The 17,732-nt window shown below is 35.1% G+C and overlaps 1 protein-coding gene across 1 annotated transcript; it reads right to left on the bottom strand.

Moving 5' to 3' along the window:
* Window positions 1-2,188: 2,188 nt before the first annotated feature.
* Window positions 2,189-17,428, bottom strand: LOC106474192 (potassium channel subfamily K member 16-like). Its single transcript, XM_013934884.2, has 5 exons — window positions 17,236-17,428; window positions 13,596-13,772; window positions 8,279-8,611; window positions 5,438-5,667; window positions 2,189-3,772 (listed from the first exon to the last, which is right to left on the bottom strand). The coding sequence occupies exons 1-5, from the start codon at window positions 17,375-17,377 to the stop codon at window positions 3,236-3,238; spliced, it is 1,419 nt and encodes a 472-aa protein (XP_013790338.1). The 5' UTR covers window positions 17,378-17,428; the 3' UTR covers window positions 2,189-3,235.
* Between the last annotated feature and the right edge of the window lie 304 nt (window positions 17,429-17,732).

Consider the following 17,732-nt stretch of genomic DNA (forward strand, 5'->3'; position numbering starts at 1 on the left):
GTAACAATATATATAAAAAGAAACACTGTCATTCACTGTAAAAATAAGCAATAAGTACAGCTTTTTTATTATAAATACATATAGCCGATTTTTTATTTAATGTGAGGTATTTACTGTTCAATTGCTTCAATTCTGCAAGTAAAGCTACTCCTCCTCCCTGAAAAAAAAGAAAAATTTAGAGAGACCAAAGAGATATAAAAACTACAGTGAAAGTCGAAGTCTAAAACACATATTTATTTCAAAGAAAATGTCTACACAATCCCAAAGGTATATGTATAAAAGTTACAAATATTTGCAAAGGTATATTTATTCGAGTGTCTTCAGCTCACCAACAAAGGCCATTCAAAACAAACTTAAAAATAAAACGTATGACTTAAAGTCATACTGGTATCAGTCTCTTACAGCTTGTCAGTTTAATTTTAATTATTAGTTAAAATTATAATTTTTCTAACTGAAGCTACGTGAAACTGACCGAGAATCGATACTGGTTTTTAATTATGAAGTTAGGCTTAACGAGTATCATACCTTTCGATGAAACAAAGACAATATTTATTTAAAAATGATATAAAATGCTATAATTAGAGCTTCTACAATTCTAGGAGTCCTGGAAGGTTACTCTATAACACTAAACCTACATTTAGAAATATTCTTATCACAAGAAAAGTAGAACGTCATGGAATGATCTATGCTGTTACTACGAGGCCTCTGGTTAAAATAATAATTTAGAAATTTGATTTGAAAGACGTAAAGTTTATCGATACGCAGTCCAGTAGGTAACTACTGATAATCACTACTTTCTATATGCTTGGGGTGACACCTGGCGAGCTTTATAGCCAGATTCAATAAGAGTGGGAGTTGATTAAGAGAACCTAAGCGAATTCTAAACTCAACATTAAAACGTATAGTAAAATTAAGACATAATAATCAATATTAAATACACGCCATGGTAACGATATACAGGATATCGAATAAGTCTTTTCCTTTTATATGTTTTAATTTAGTATATCACTTCTTAGAATTATGAAAAACGTTTTAAGTTTGAAAGAGTGCGATCATCCTGTGATCTGGACGAGCTGAGAGAGTATAGTGCGTTCTGACAATTAGTCAAAAATCATTCCTCCTGCCACCACAGTTTTAAGTAAAACTGAGGCTGTACAGTAGGACGGACCCCTTTATAGTGTGTGTGTGTGTGTTTTATATAATATGTACAAGTTTTAATCTTATTTCTTAAACGTGCATTGGAGCATATACCACCACTGTTATGTTAGGTTTCGTGTCAAGCCAGAATGCCGACATTACGGTTACTTGAAAGTCTTGTGCTTGAAAGAGTTTAATATTTATAGGGTTGATTGATCATGGTGACTTTGATACAGACGGTACTTCCACTAAGGTGAAGTTTTCAATAAACTAACTCAACTGAGTATCCATTAAATCTATTACGACAAGTAATGCTGGAGCCATGGAATGATTTTAGATATGGCGTCCGAAACAACCGCATTACATAACAGAAAAACAAACAACACAGATAACATAATAGAAAAACAAACAACATGGATAACATAATAAAAACGAACAACACAAATAACATAACAGAAAAAACAAACAACACAGATAGCATGACATAAAAACAAACAACACAGATAGCATGACATAAAAACAAACAACACAGATAGCATGACATAAAAACAAACAACACAGATAGCATGACATAAACAAACAACACAAATAACATAACAGAAAAACAAACAACACAGATAGCATGACATAAAAACAAACAACACAGTTAACATAACAGAAAACAAACAACACAGATAGCATGACATAAAAACAAGCAACACAGATAGCATGACATAAAAACAAACAACACAGATAACACAACAGAAAAACAAACAACACAGATAACACAACAGAAAAACAAATAACACAGATAGCATGACAGAAACTCAACAACACAAATAACATTGTTGTTTGTTTATGTCATGCTATCTGTGTTGTTTGTTTTTATGTCATGCTATCTGTGTTGTTTGTTTTTTCTGTTCAGATAGCATGACATAAAAACAAACAACACAGATAACATAACAGAAAAACAAACAACACAGATAGCATGACATAAAAACAAACAACACAGATAACACAACAGAAAAACAAACAACAGATAACAACAGAAAAACAAACAACACAGATAACACAACAGAAAAACAAATAACACAGATAGCATGACAGAAACTCAACCAACACAGATAACACAACAGAAAAACAAACAACACAGATAGCATGACATAAAAACGAACAACATGGATAAGATAACAGAAAAACAAACACTGCAACTAGTTAGTTTAATTGTTGTTCAACACGAAGCTACAAAATGGACTATCTGTGTATACATCTAACATGACAAAAAACATAAAACATGGCATGACATAAGAAGAATCAACACAGATAGCATGTTAAAGAATTAAAACTTGTGATAAATTTCAATTACTTTTGATGAAGAAGTAAACATCTCTCAACAAAAATAACACATTAATTCTCAGCAGTCTAAGGTATATCACCCATGTTAGGAACAAATAAAATATTTGAATAAATGTACTATTTAAGAAATATAAGACTAAAACTTCTTCCATTACTAACTTATATAATAAATGTTGTTCATCAGCATTTTACAATACATTATGCTTATACTAATAGCTACTGTTGACAAAAGCTAAGACAGTATTCGTTTTCTCTGCACTCACGAGAGTATATTCTCAGGATGTGTTGGAAGGCGGTTGAAAAAAATTGTGTTTAGTTGCGTAATCACGCTACTTTAACTGACTGGACGAATAAATCAGTGAATCACGTGACTGGCTTATATTAATAAGATCTTAAAAAGTTTGTCACGTGACTGGACTATATGAATAAGAACTTAATGAAACTGACACATGGCTCGTGGATAAGAGCAATTACTTAATCAGTTTGTCACGTGAGTGGTTTATAGGAATAACAGCCTACTATGTTTGTAATATGACAAGATTATTCGAATAATAACTTAATAAGTTTATCACGGGACTGGCTTATAATCGATGAAGTGTCATCTCTCCATACATTAGATACACTGAGAAATACTTAGTGAAATTTATGTTTAGAACGATACTCTTATCATTTTGTATTAGGAGGGGAGGATTACTTTGAGAGAAGAAGGCACATCGTAAGTCACTTATGCGCCATTTTATTGCTGACAAAGATATGTAAAACATCATAAGTTTGTACTTTTTAAACTTTCTTTATCAGACTTAGGGTAGTTTCTTTGAGCACTGACATCACATTCACAATTAGAAGTTTTAATATTTCCATTTGGAACCCCAAGAAAGCCTCCTACAAGAAATGGATTATGGTATTCTGAGAATCGTCCATGTTTGGCTAGATGACCATTTACGTACGATGAAGAATGAAAACCAAGCTGACTTCTATTTATGACAGTCGGACTTTTTGTCTCATCTTGGATATGGATTGAAGAGAGAGCTACTGGCAGACTGTGCCGACGTGACGACATAAGGTCTGAAGATGATGCCAAATCCAATGCTTCTAGACGATCTAAGCACTTGCTGTGTCGCTGAGTGCTAGTCTCGTGTCTTAGTGCTTCCACGAGCTGTATTAACCGCTGAAGGTGTAATTCCGTCTTCTTGTCCCGAGGACTGTCCGTGCCATCACTACCTGTCGGACTGTCAAGATGATCTGGCTTTCCAAAGGACAGCGAGCCAGTCCTAGAGGGCCTTTTCCTACGAGCCTTTTGCTGTATTCAAATATTATGGAATATTAAATACGGAAGTGAGAAGAGCAAAATTCTTTAATTTAAGCATATTTCAGAAATAACAAATTTATCAAGTTACAAAGCGTACTGGATTACATTAACTTTATTAGTTTTTAAAATTCAAAGAATTGGAATAAACGCCACTTTTAAGGGCTTAATCTTCACGTAAGGTTATATTTTGTGGGATGTGCTTTTCTGAACTGAAGAAAAGAAAACGTTTGAATATATATGGGAAAATGTTCTCGGAGAATACCACAAATTATAAATGTTTAATGAGTAATTCTAAACCACTTTGTGAAATATGATAGAGAAAAAGAAACAAACACACACACACACACACAAATACCCAAGTAAACTTCTCCATACAGCAGTATGAAAGCAAGCAAGCTTATATTTACTTTAAGTTTTGTTTTTATAATAAAATCGAGAGTATGGCAGGTCCTAATGGTTAACTTCCTGGGCTGAGGTTTCAAATGTCTAAGGTTCAAGCCGTAACATACGGACGAACACATTCCACACTTTCATCTGTGGGGGACATTATAACTCTGACAGCAATCCTACTATTCGGATAAGCGTAACCGCATTATAGGCAGATGCTGCTAGCTGATTACCCCTCCCCCCTCTCGTTAGTAACCTAAAAACAAAAATAATAGCCTGGTCTAAACCTGAATGGCCTTTAACTTGGCCACTTAGCTCACGTGTCGCATAAGGTGCTGGTCATGTTGTAAATACCAAGTAAAATTCCTGTGCGCTATATTCAATATCGTACAGTACAATCAAACTCAAAATAACAGAAACAAAAAGAACTATAAAGTATGTTAAAATAAATACCAGAAATTAATTAAAGTTATATAAGTTACAGATTGGTAATAATTGAGCGGAAACCCAAAATACAAATGTGACCTTTAACCCTTTTGTCTAGTTATTACTATTTATTCAACTTACGCATGATTTTTGTCATGAACTAAGGCCCCCCAGTTATACGACTTAGATTTAATTAAAGTTGCTTTTGCCAGCAGTCGTTATAAACACGATTACGTTTCAAACCCTTCAAACGTGATCTCAGCCATCCCGATCTGTTTCGAAATAGCCCATGAACCAGATGGCATGCGAGGCCTGTTTTTGGAATTGATTGCAACCTCACCTCCAAAACTTATTTATTTTCTATCTAAAATGAGACTCCCGCATAATTCCACTTTCCATTATGGGAAAGTGTCTGTTTAGTATGGAAATATCGTGCTTTAAAACCAGTGTCATGCCCAATGTTCTTTGAACAGGATTGAGGAGGAGGAGGGGTCGTTGTTTCAATTTAATATACAATGTAGTAAAAAATAATTAATTACTGCACCAGGATAACAACGAAGGACTGGCTTTTGTTCTAAATAACTAATTAGAATAAATTTTGGAATAGGTTTTAAATACACACACATATATATACATACATATATATATTCTTGTTGTGATCGACAGATTAATATTATGTGACAAAATATTCATGTACAGTGAAACTATTTTGATGACGAACGACTGGAGTATTTAATGGAAAAGTATGGGTGGTATTATTCTCCCATTTTAAGTAAGTAGTTCAATTTGACCCATTAACTTTAGGCAGCTTTCATCAGGACTTGCTTCCCAGTTCACACCTACCTTAATGACGAATTCCTGAAGGAGGTGATGGATATCCTCCACTCTCTTCTCCACCTTCCGTTGAGTGTGGTGGATTCTGAGCGAGAGGCCATGTTCCATTCGACGGATTTGTTTGCACCGCATGGCTCGGGAGATGTAGTTGAGAATCATTGCTAGATACCCCAGACCAAAGATGATCCAGAAGATGACGCCTGTCTTGTATATCCATATGTAGTCCCCATAAAAGTTTCCTGAGATATCAAGAAGTGATTATTCTGGAGAAATTTACAAAATCATTACTTTCCAGAATTTTCTTAAAAATTAAGTTACAGCCTGCTTTCATTTTACCTAACTTTTAATAGATTGTAATAATAATAATAATAACTACCAAATTTTTATAGCTTTTAGAAAAATCATGATTCATTGATTAATTTTGGGATCAGGTAGAGCACGGTCCAATGATTTGTGTGCTAGACTGTGGGTTTGAAGTTCCGTAGCTTGTGTCAACTTCACGATCTAGCATGATAGCAGCTAACCACTAGGCTATGCTAGTATAAAACAATTAAGGAGTTTCGTGTTGAACTTAAAGACCAGTTTTTCAGCCAACGGCTGAAAGGGCGAGCATGTTTGGTGTGACGGGGATTCGAACCCGCGACCCTATTGGTAAGGGACAGTGTTCTGTGTGCACGTGCCACAGGATGTTAGTGTAAGCCTCTAGTTATTAGAAAAGGTTCCTATCTTTGTGCTTTTAAAATGTTAAGCATCTGCCAGTGACTTACAAGAGTAGTGAAAATGCTTCGATGACGCAGAATATCTTTCAAGAATGGTTTGGTGATTCTTTTGTATGTCAAGTGATAAACCGTTTCTGGCAAGTTGGTTTACCAGGATATAGCAAAGTTATTCCATTCCTAGATAACTGTAAAGCACATCCTGAAGCAGAAATGTTCGTTAATGAAAACAACTTCGTTGTGTTTCTCTCCCCCCGCCCCATCCAACATAACAAGTTTAATACAGCTTATGGATCAAGCCATTATTTGCAATGTGAAGTGTCAAAAATACTTTTAGTGATGCTCTGGAAGCTGTAAAGATTCGTATACAATTTTGTCAATCTCGCCCTAACTATCCGCAGCAGCAAGTAATGAATATCTTTCAAATGAAAGTAAAATTCGAGACGATAAGCGATAATCTTTGAAGTAAATCACGCTGCAAGAACTCTTCCTTAGAGAGCCTATTAAATCAGACATCCAAAGCGACCCAGGCCTGGAACTTCTTCTTTAGCAAGTACTGAGGATGCAGAACTGCTGGCCTTAATTGACACTGATACTTTCACCCACCCACCCCGTAGATGACAGCTGTTAATTCTTGGTACATCATGGCGAAACATTTCAATAATTGATCTAATGACCTTTTTGAAAGTAATATCTTTTGGGAGCTGAAAACCGATCTTAATGGGATTATTATCTTGGCAAGAGAAACATTTGAATGTAATTTTATTCGGTAATTTGTTATGTTTTTCCATCTAGCGGTATCCTGTATTTATTCACGTTGTGTATGAATTTCTTTATTTGTCCGCGAACTCTTCCCATAATTATGGAGTTATCAGGACCAAATTTAGCAGGTGGACTCAGGATGGTTTGGGAGTATCCTTAAGTATATGGCGTAGCTTCTTTATCAAGGGGATGTAAAAGGTGATAATGTCCTTTGAAGGATCACCCAAGAATTATTGGGGTCTAGGAGTAGGCTGAACTCAAAACCTGGCATCAACTTTTGTGTTCCTGGTACCTCTTGGGATCCACCCCTCCCCCTCATAAGATAGCTTGTCCAAATGTGGGGTCGTGCTCAAGTATCACAGGATTTGTTTACGGGGATGGACACCCTTTGGAACTGATAAACCAGAGAGAAGGCAATTAGTTGATAGCACTCCCCGCCACCTCTGGGATCGACAGTGGTTCTTATAGCCACCCTCTCCCCCCAAAGTGAAAAGCATGTTTTTGTGGCAAGGCTTCGAATTTACAGTTTGAGAAATCTAGCCAGAATGTCACACCCGACCCTTTTCTGAACAAAATACAAATCTGAATAAGAATGTAACTTAAGCGATCATAATCAATAGATTTGATAGTAAAGGTTCATGAAATTGAATACAAACCCATATCCCTGCACTAACGGACAAAGAGTCTAAGTAAAAAGCTTCAACTGACCCGAAAAGTTTCTGTGAAACAAACATTAACTGAACTAGCACAATAAATCCGATAAGTCATGCCTAATGTTTCTATGTTATTTAGGGCATACTTTCTCTTTGGGTTAAGTTTCTAGTTCTACGTAGCAAAACACATTAGTTAGTTCAGTCGTAGGAGTTATCGGTCTAAATTCGTTCCACTAAGCTAAGGTTTGTTGGATGTGATATCCAGAATACGTTGGTCTTAAAGGTACAGGCGGAAAGTCTTAGAATAAATAATTTATTTAGGGCAGGTGAAAAGTTAGTTACGTGACTTGCTCTTAAGTTTTAAAAATATGTCACATTTGCCCGGCATGGCCAGGTTGTTAGGACGTTTGAGTCGCACTCTGAGAGTCGCGGGTTCGAATCGCCGTCCCACCAAACATGCTCGCCCTTTCAGCTGTGGGGGCGTTATAACGTGACGATCAATCCCACTATTCGCTGGTAAAAGAGTAGCCCAAGAGTTGGCAGTGGGTGGTGATGACTAGCTGCCTTCCCTCTAGTCTTTCACTGCTAAATTAGGGACGGTTAGCGCAAATAGCCCTCGTGTAGCTTTGAGCGAAATTAAAAACAGAAACAAAAAAACGATGTCACATTTAATTTTACTTTTTTATTTTTATTAAATATGTTTTGTTGTGTAAGCTTACCTGCTACGTAATCACCAAAGCCGATGGTGGCGAGCGAAATGAAACAATAATAGAGTCCTTCCAAGAAAGTCCACTGTTCGATGACCATGAAGATACCTGCTGGAAGAATGATGAACACGACAAACCACGGAAGGAGGAAAGTCAAGGCATTGATCGCTAGCGCCACCTTGGAGCTGTAGCTCTTTTTGGCTCTTTCTAAACTGCTTAGCAACTGTTTGCTAAAATGATCACCGATTGCCGCTAGGAGGATCCCCGTCATAGGTATTCCTATCATAGCGTAGAACACACAGAAGATTCTTCCTGGAACGGTAGATGGCGCTAAATGGCCATAGCCTACAACAGAGGCGTTTCTTCAGTTTCTCGTTTAGGCCTAAATATATTCGTGCAGTTTAATCCCCAGTTTTTGTCTAATTATTTTATTCTTTAATAAATAAATATTAAACTTTTTGAAGATTATTATAAATGTTATTCTTTTTTCTTTGAAGATTTAAAACATGTTTTTAAGAACGTCAAAAATACGATTTAAGCCAAGAGTTAAGATGTAAGAAAAATTTACTAAATTTACACAATGAGCTATCTGTTCTCTGGCCACCCAATCTTAGCGTTATACGCACTCAGACATGCTGCTGAGCCATCGTGGAAGCCATTTAGTAAAAACAAACTTTTAAGCCTAAGGCAATATCAATACCAATAATACATTGTATTTAACTGAATGCTCGAAAGACAAACTGACCATCTATTACACACACACACATATATATATATATCGCTTCCCGGTGGATCACCTTTAAGTTTAAAAGCATTAAATGCTAAAATTTAAGGTTCGATTCCCCGTTTGAATAGAGCGCAGATAGCCCACTGAGTAGCTTTTCATTAAAACAAATAAACAAAAACAATCAATCGACTACCATATCATCGAATTCATAAGAGATAGCTATTTACAGCTTAAATTCAACTCGATACTAGCAAACATGCAATTAACTGTTTCTACGAATAAAAATCGAAAAGGACCATTAAAATATACATTATTACATTAATAAGAACCAAATGAGTAACGGTTATTCGATAGGACTAACAAAAATATACTTCAACTAATGAATGACATGCTTTTATTTATTTTATTATATGAAACTAAATACATGAAATAAGAAAGATCTAAGTTACTGTGAAAAAACACAAAAAAGGATACCGAAAACAATGCACAGACGCGACAACGTTTTCTTATAATAGAAAACGACAAGCAACACCAGAAAAATAAAAAATATGAAGTTCCTGAAACGATCACGTAAAATTGTTAGCGTATATTCCTGAACATTTATTCAAACACAGAGGTTTGTTTTTTAACTTTTCATTTCTATTGTTTAGTGAGCAGTCTTGTCGTGTATCTAATGAGATCGACATTCTAAAAGCTTATCCTAAACAACCTGTCTGAGTTGATTGTTTGCCAGTTAAGATTTGAAAAGGATTAAAGAATGTAGGCTTAGCCGCAAATAGAAACATTACTCATTTCCGTTTTTATGTGTTTTCAGGTCTTCAGTTTGCTTTTGTTTATCCGACTGAGAGATATTTGCCCAGTAGAAGTTTCTGATAAATATTTGTATAGAGTTTCTTTCAAATTCAGATCATGTTCTTATACACTGACAAGACCTCGCTAGTACCGAAATATTCCAACCATAACAAAAAACAGCAAAAAAAAACAAAAAAAAACAAAACGATCAGACTATTTTATGGGCACTTTGTGGTTGCATATCATACGTTGAAGCTGTTTTATGGTTTATAGGTTCTACAGTTTCTTCGATGATGGCTGGAAAGTCTGTGGTTGCATTAAATAACTATTTATCGTTATTGAACTAATACTTTTTATACAATTCATTCAAAGTGTACGTCTTTTCTATCATATATTATAAGAATGCTGACTTTGTCTTCCTTCTCCTTTTGTGTATCTAAAACTAAATCATTTTTTTTGTATTTCTAAAGAAAGACACAACCATTCTTTGTTGTGATATAAGGGAATCGTGCTTCGTTGTTCACAAAAATTGTGGCCTACGTTTATTAATTAACTCGTATACTGGTTAGAGTACCCGTTCCATCGATAGCAATTATGTAAATTCATGATTAATGAAAGGTTATCCTAGGACACGAAAAGTTGCCTCCCTTATATATAATTGTAAAAAAAAAATGCAAAAAAGCCCATAAAAACTGCAAACCACAAAATGTGAAACCGAAATTTTCTATGTATCTCCCCATGGACCAAACAAACCTCTATGCCAAATTCGGTGAAGATCCACCTAAAGGGGGCGAAGTAGTGGTAAAAAACACACGCGAAAACGCCCATAAAAACTGCAAAATGCAAAACTGAAAATTTGTATGTATCTCCTCATGGACTCAATAAACCTTCATACCAAATTTGGTGAACATCCATCCGCAGAAGGTGAGTTAGCGTGGAAAAAAAAAACACCCATAAAAAACACAAAACGTAAAATGCAAAACTGAAAATTTTTATATACCCTCGCATGAACCTGATGAACCTCCATACCACTTTAGGTGAAGATCCACCCACATCCTGCAGAGTAGTTACATGGACATATAACAGACAATACTATTATACTTATATAGATTTAGACATACACTAATATGCATAAATTAGAGACCACTATTCTGCCACCTGTGCGAAAGGTTGTAATATAGTAATAATGCTAACATACAAACTAATATTTAGAGACCACTATTCTGCCTCCTGTGCGAAAGGTTGTAATATAGTAATAATGCTAACTTACAAACTCATACTTAGAGACCACTATTCTGCCTCCTGTGCGAAAGGTTGTAATATAGTAATAATGCTAACATACAAACTCATATTCAGAGACCACTATTCTGCCACCTGTGCGAAAGGTTGTAATATAGTAATAATGCTAACGTACAAACTCATATTTAAAGACCACTATTCTGCCTCCTGTGCGAAAGGTTGTAATATAGTAATAATGCTAACATACAAACTCATATTTAGAGACCACTATTCTGCCACCTGTGCGAAAGGTTGTAATATAGTAATAATGCTAACATACAAACTAATATTTAGAGACCACTATTCTGCCTCCTGTGCGAAAGGTTGTAATTTAATAATAATGCTAACATACAAACTCATATTTAGAGACCAGTATTCTGCCTCCTGTGCGAAAGGTTGTAATATAGTAATAATGCTAACTTATAAACTCATATTTATTTAGTTAACTATTTTCCTTAATCATGTACTTGATTTCAATGGATTCTAAAAAATGAAAAGTAAGAATGTCTGAACTGGCAATAATTATGTTTCTATGTAGCTTTTAGATTTTGTAATGCTGTAGTCGTTATATTTGTGTCCAACATCATATAACATTCCAAGCATTTATTAATTTTCTGTTGTAAAAGTATTAAATAATATTCCCTTTGTCACTAAAATCATTATTTGTTTTTGTGAAAAGTAGGCAAAAATGTTCTTTAACTCGTGACCCTAACATGACTGTTCGAATTTCAAGTACGAAACGTGGGTCTAAGACACAGAGTATATGATGACGCAGGGCATAGCATAATTGCTTTATATAAAGAGGGCTACAGTCAGAGGGAAAGTTCTGCAGAAATGAAAGGTTCAAAATCTGGAGTTCAAAAACAATCAAAAGATAGAATGAAACTGGTACCACTGGTGACCAGAGCAGGTCCTGAAAACCACTTAAGGTTTCCAGATCAGGCGTTAAATAGCTTAGATTTTTTTCTTCATCTAGCACCTTGCTCTAGAACTTTACTGGTTAAAACTTACACTTTCACCAAAGCACTTTTTGTTCTAGAAAGACAACAAACAGAAGACTCAATTTTTCAAAAAACAACAACTAATTGTACAGCAACATAAGGAGAAACTACTTTGATCTGATGAGTTAAAAGTTTGAGAACCAATAGATACCAGTTCGTTCGTGTTGAGAGATGAAAGGAAAACTGTCGGCAGCTTTCACATCCAAGTGTGGCTGTTTAACCACAACCCTAGTTGGTGATCTCTGCGGTATTGATCGAGACCTAGATTCTGACCAATATAAGCAAGTACTCATTCACCAGGCTGCTCCTTCGGGACGTCACTTATTGAGAGAAATTTCATTTTCCAGTCAAAACAGTAAACCAGTATCTTAATAGACAGCAGATAAAACCCTTGTATGCTTAGCATGGCCTCTGCAAATCCTAGACTTCAATATTGTTGACTGTTCGTGGGACTATCTTGATCGAGAAAACAGCAAAGGAGAAACTAATGAGTAAGTACTTTAATACGCCTGTAATTCAATTTCCACTTACTGTCTCCAAATGCTTTTTGCAGCAATGCCCAGCCCACTTATAAAGATATTCACGATCATTATTTAATCTAAGTTTTAATAAATGAATCTTAGCATGAATATCGTTATTTACTAAATATTACAAAAATCTGTTCGTAATCTTTTTTTAGTCTGTTTTATTCAGGTTTGTTTTTTCAGAATGCTCAACATCTATGAAATAATTTTTGCAACTCGTTATGTATGTTTCAACACACTAATGAAACTACTAAAGACATCAAAACGGGTAAAAAGAGTAACTTTACTTACAAATTGATGAGGAACAACTCAAGAAAGTTATCCACTATAATGACTAGTATTCCTCTGAAGCAACACGACAAAACACTAGCTATGTTTGCCTGCCAATGTGGGTCAGACTATATCTATCTGTTCAATTATGTATATATATCATTTATAAGTTAGTTGAACTAATCTTTTGTTAAATGGACTAGTGTCACGAGCTTAGCTGGATTTGTCTGACGTATAATAGGTGACTTTGGTTAGGTCTATCTGACACATGTATGAATTTGGCTAGGTCTATATGTCTGAACATGTATAATTTTGGCTAAGTCTATACGACCTAACATGTATGATTTTGACTAGGTCTGTCTAATCCAACATGTATGGTTTTGGTTAGGTCTTCTGTCTGACTCAACATCTATAATTATGGCCAGGTCCATCTGACCTAACATATATGATTTTGGCTAGATCTGTCTGACCCAACATTTATGATTTTAGGTCAGTTTATCTGACCAAACTATATATATATTTTCTTGATGTAACTCCCCTATAACCCACACATTATGTTAGATCTATTGTGACCTCCAATGTGTCACCTTTATAATGTCTATTTTACCTACCGAAATATATATATTACTTCAATGTAATGAGAAATATGTCGTTCACACTTAGAAACGCTGATTTACGATATAGATTATCTAACAAAATTCCAGTAATTTACTAGTCAAACAATGTTTTATACCTACCGATTGTTGTAACAACAGTAATTGCAAAGAAAAAAGAATTGTAAAAACTCCAGTTGAGGTGGGTATTGTTTCCGTAATCATCCATTAAGTTTTTACTCCTCGCCTCCGCCAGGTGGTGCACCAGTCTTTGGATATCTCCTTTAGTAAAGTTTGGATGATTCATTCGTAGTAGTTTATCTGTCTCAAAGAGCAAATTAGATTACTTAATTTATCTGGCTAATTTGATGTATACACAAAAAGGCATGATATAATAACAACTTCTCATCATAACCAATAAATTAATAACTTTTACCCGATTATTGATGTTCGCGGTACGATGAATCTAGTTTCTCAGAATGACGAACAAGACGCGCTATCATTAGTAAACAGAAAAAAAAAAGCTGTGTTTATTAGAGCTGTAACTAGGGTATTCAGTAGTAAAATAACAAGATAGAAACAAATGTAAGAGGGTAGTTAAAAATAATTTTAATGGTTCGTAATTAGGGGCAAGGTTCTGAAATCCTTTAAGGCCCATGTATTTGTTATATGGTTAAGGCGATTGTATATCAATCGTTGTTACGGTTAGTAACCTATACGATCACCTAATTCGAATTCTTAGTTAGTAATCATTTTATTATCAAATGATATATATACATGATAAAATACCTACTGATTAATAATTATAAATCGATGATCGTATATGTTACTAACCATGGCAACGCTACTACCTTACCGTGAATACTTAAACCACCGTTATGGCCACTGGTTTTGTAAGGAATTTAGAGATTTAGCAAATTAAACAATAAAATGATTACTAGTTAGATATTAGAATTAAGTGTCCGTACAGGATATTAACCATGATAACGATTCAATTAAAAGCCTTATTCTAACATCTTTGCGCGAGCCAGCAGCACAATTCCTGAGGACATCTTTCACCAACAGCACAACGTTCAAATAATTAATTGATACGAACTGCATAACACTGTGTCAATAACACGTTACAAATATAGTTGATCATTCAAGCACGGGCTTCTATTGAGTGTTTCTCCTGATGTATACTGTGCACGTCGTGGTTGTTTTGGTGATAAGAGCCATGACCTAAGTGCAGAATATAAACACACATAACACTAGAGTGTACCTTGGGAAACACACCTCTGTGCAGGATATAAACACACAAAACACTAGAGTGTACCCTGGGAAACACACTTCTGTGCAGGAGATAAATACACATAACACTAGAGTGTACCCTGGGAAACACACCTCTGTGTAGGAGATAAATACACATAACACTAGAGTGTACCCTGGGAAACACACCTCTGTGTAGGAGATAAATACACATAACACTAGAGTGTACCCTGGGAAACACACTTCTGTGCAGGATATAAATACACATAACACTAGAGCGTACCCTGGGAAACATACCTCTGTGTAGGAGATAAATACACATAACACTAGAATATACCTTGGGAAATACACTTCTGTGTAGGAGATAAATACACATAACACTAGAATGTACCTTGAGAAATACACCTCTGTGTAGGAGATAAATACACATAACACTAGAGTGTACCCTGGGAAACACACTTCTGTGTAGGATATAAATACACATAACACTAGAATATACCCTGGAAAATACACCTCTGTGTAGGATATAAATAAAAATAACACTAGAATGTACCTTGGGAAATACACCTCTGTGTAGGATATAAATACACATAACACTAGAATGTACCTTGGAAAATACACCTCTGTGCAGGATATAAATACACATAACACTAGAATATACCTTGGGAAATACACCTCTGTGCAGGATATATAAACACACACAGAACACTACAGTGTACCCCTGGGAAACACACCTCTGTGCAGGATATAAATACACATAACACTAGAATATACCTTGGGAAATACACCTCTGTGCAGGATATATAAACACACACAGAACACTACAGTGTACGCCGGGGAAACACACCTCTGTGAAGGATATAAACACACACACACAATGCTACAGTGTACCCTGGGAAACACACCTCTGTAAAGGATATAAACATACACAAAAATGCTACATTGTACTTTGGGAAAAACACCTCTGTGCAGGATATAAATGCACATAACACTAGAGTGTACCTTGGGAAGCACACCTTTGTACAGAATATAAACAAATGCACAACACTAAAGTGTACCTTGGGAAACAAACATCTGTACAGGATATAAACACACACACACACACACTCTTCCAATTTTAGTTAAATCTTATGGGAGATTACAGAATTTTTAGCTAAATTTCGTTTAGTTTTAGTTAGGAAAAAACGAGATCACATTGGAATCAACCAAATTACTTTTAACCGAACTTAAAATAAGGATTTTGTTATTACTGTTTTTATGACATAATAAAATAGAGATACAAATCAGAGAACATATATATATATATATATTTCACAGTAACCCCCAATGGTTTCCAAAAATACATCACTGCATGAGTTTAAATATAATTTGAAATGGAAAGATAGAATAATATCAAACAGTTAGTCTGACCCAGATTTAAGTCATGCCATAACTGACAGAGCCAAGTAAGACATTTGCTACATGGTTCTATTACCACCCGCTGTACCGATGCTATACAGTAGCTGTGTTAAGGTTTGGAAAATCTACCGTAACAGGCGAGAAACGTTTGCCAGAAAACACAGTCCTGCCGCGATCATATAGCTAACACTTAGACAGCAAAAAAAGCTGGAAAATTGGAAACATGACGGTAAAAATGAAGCCCTTGTTTTAAGATTGCAACCCCTTTCAGTTTACATCAAACGAACCGACAGTAATGAGTGATGCTCTAGATAGACTTGATAATTTTTTTGCTGTTGAAGTAGAATACGTAAATGTCAACGTCTTGTTTTTGCAGACTTTAAATTTTTAGCATGATAAAATAAAATGGTACAAAGATACAAGTAGAGCGAATTCAGACCTTTACTACTCTAGAATTACGCTGCCTATACTTTGACAGTTAGCTCTCTGACGCAGAAATGGTGCATATTCTTTATTCTCCAGTGCACCGCTGATCGATAACTGAAAATATTCCCAATGGAGCTAATGACTCATTATGGTTGAAATGAACATAACACTACGACTGAATGACATTGAAACGCTACTATTAAACATCTTACATTGTTATTGAAAAAAACATGCTTACAAACAAATTTTGTGTAGTAAATTATTATGTAAAATTATACTAAAAATATATTATTTTATAAAGTGGACAGTTCTTTTGTAACAAAGTGTAAAGGGAATTCACTGTATATGATTTTAGCTAGGCCTTCCTGACTCACTATGTATGATTTCAGCTGGACCTACCCGATCTACCGAGTATGGTTTTAGCTAGGCTTACTTGACGTACCAAGTATGATTTTAGCTATGTCTATTTGACCTATTATGTATGGTTTCAGCTAGGCCTACTCGATCTACCAAGTATGATTTTAGCTAGGCCTACTTGACCCACAATGTATGCTTTTAGTAGACCTACCTGATATACCATCTATGATTTTAGCTAAACCTGATGATCTACCATGTATGATTTTAGTTGGGCTTACCTGACTCTACTTGATGTATTTTGTTTTCACATTTTTTTTTCTATCAACAGATAGCTTCAAACAAACAAATTTTTTACCTTCCCAGGTTTTCCTGGTCTCTTTCAACTGTACTCTCATCTTCTCCTCTAACGGTGCTTCGAGAGCCATGAAAACAGCGCCACCTATCAATACGTAGACGATGAAAAGAACCAAGAGGCCAAGGACCTCCTTTTTGGTCATGGTAATTGTCTAAAAGGAAATATAATGTACACTTAATCAGATGAAAAAGAACTTAAAACATAAATGTTGTATAAATTAATACAGATTAAATGTTTCTAAAAAATAATATTCTGTTTATGTGCTTTTGATTTCTTTGCAGTTTCTGCCATTTCTGACTGCTATTAAGTATGTATTACTGATAATTCCTTTAAACTCCCCGTTTTGTCATGATTTCAAAATTGTCATGTCGTTTCATCCCGATGACAAAAAAATGAAGATGATTTGCGATCAGCACTTCATTATAATACATATATCCTCCAATAAACTTAACATTGATGTTATAAGAGCCTCCAGTTAATTAGTGATGGCTAGTTAT

The sequence above is a fragment of the Limulus polyphemus genome, unplaced genomic scaffold, assembly GCF_000517525.1.
Source record: "Limulus polyphemus unplaced genomic scaffold, Limulus_polyphemus-2.1.2 Scaffold6933, whole genome shotgun sequence".
NCBI classification, from domain to species: Eukaryota; Metazoa; Arthropoda; class Merostomata; order Xiphosura; family Limulidae; genus Limulus; species Limulus polyphemus.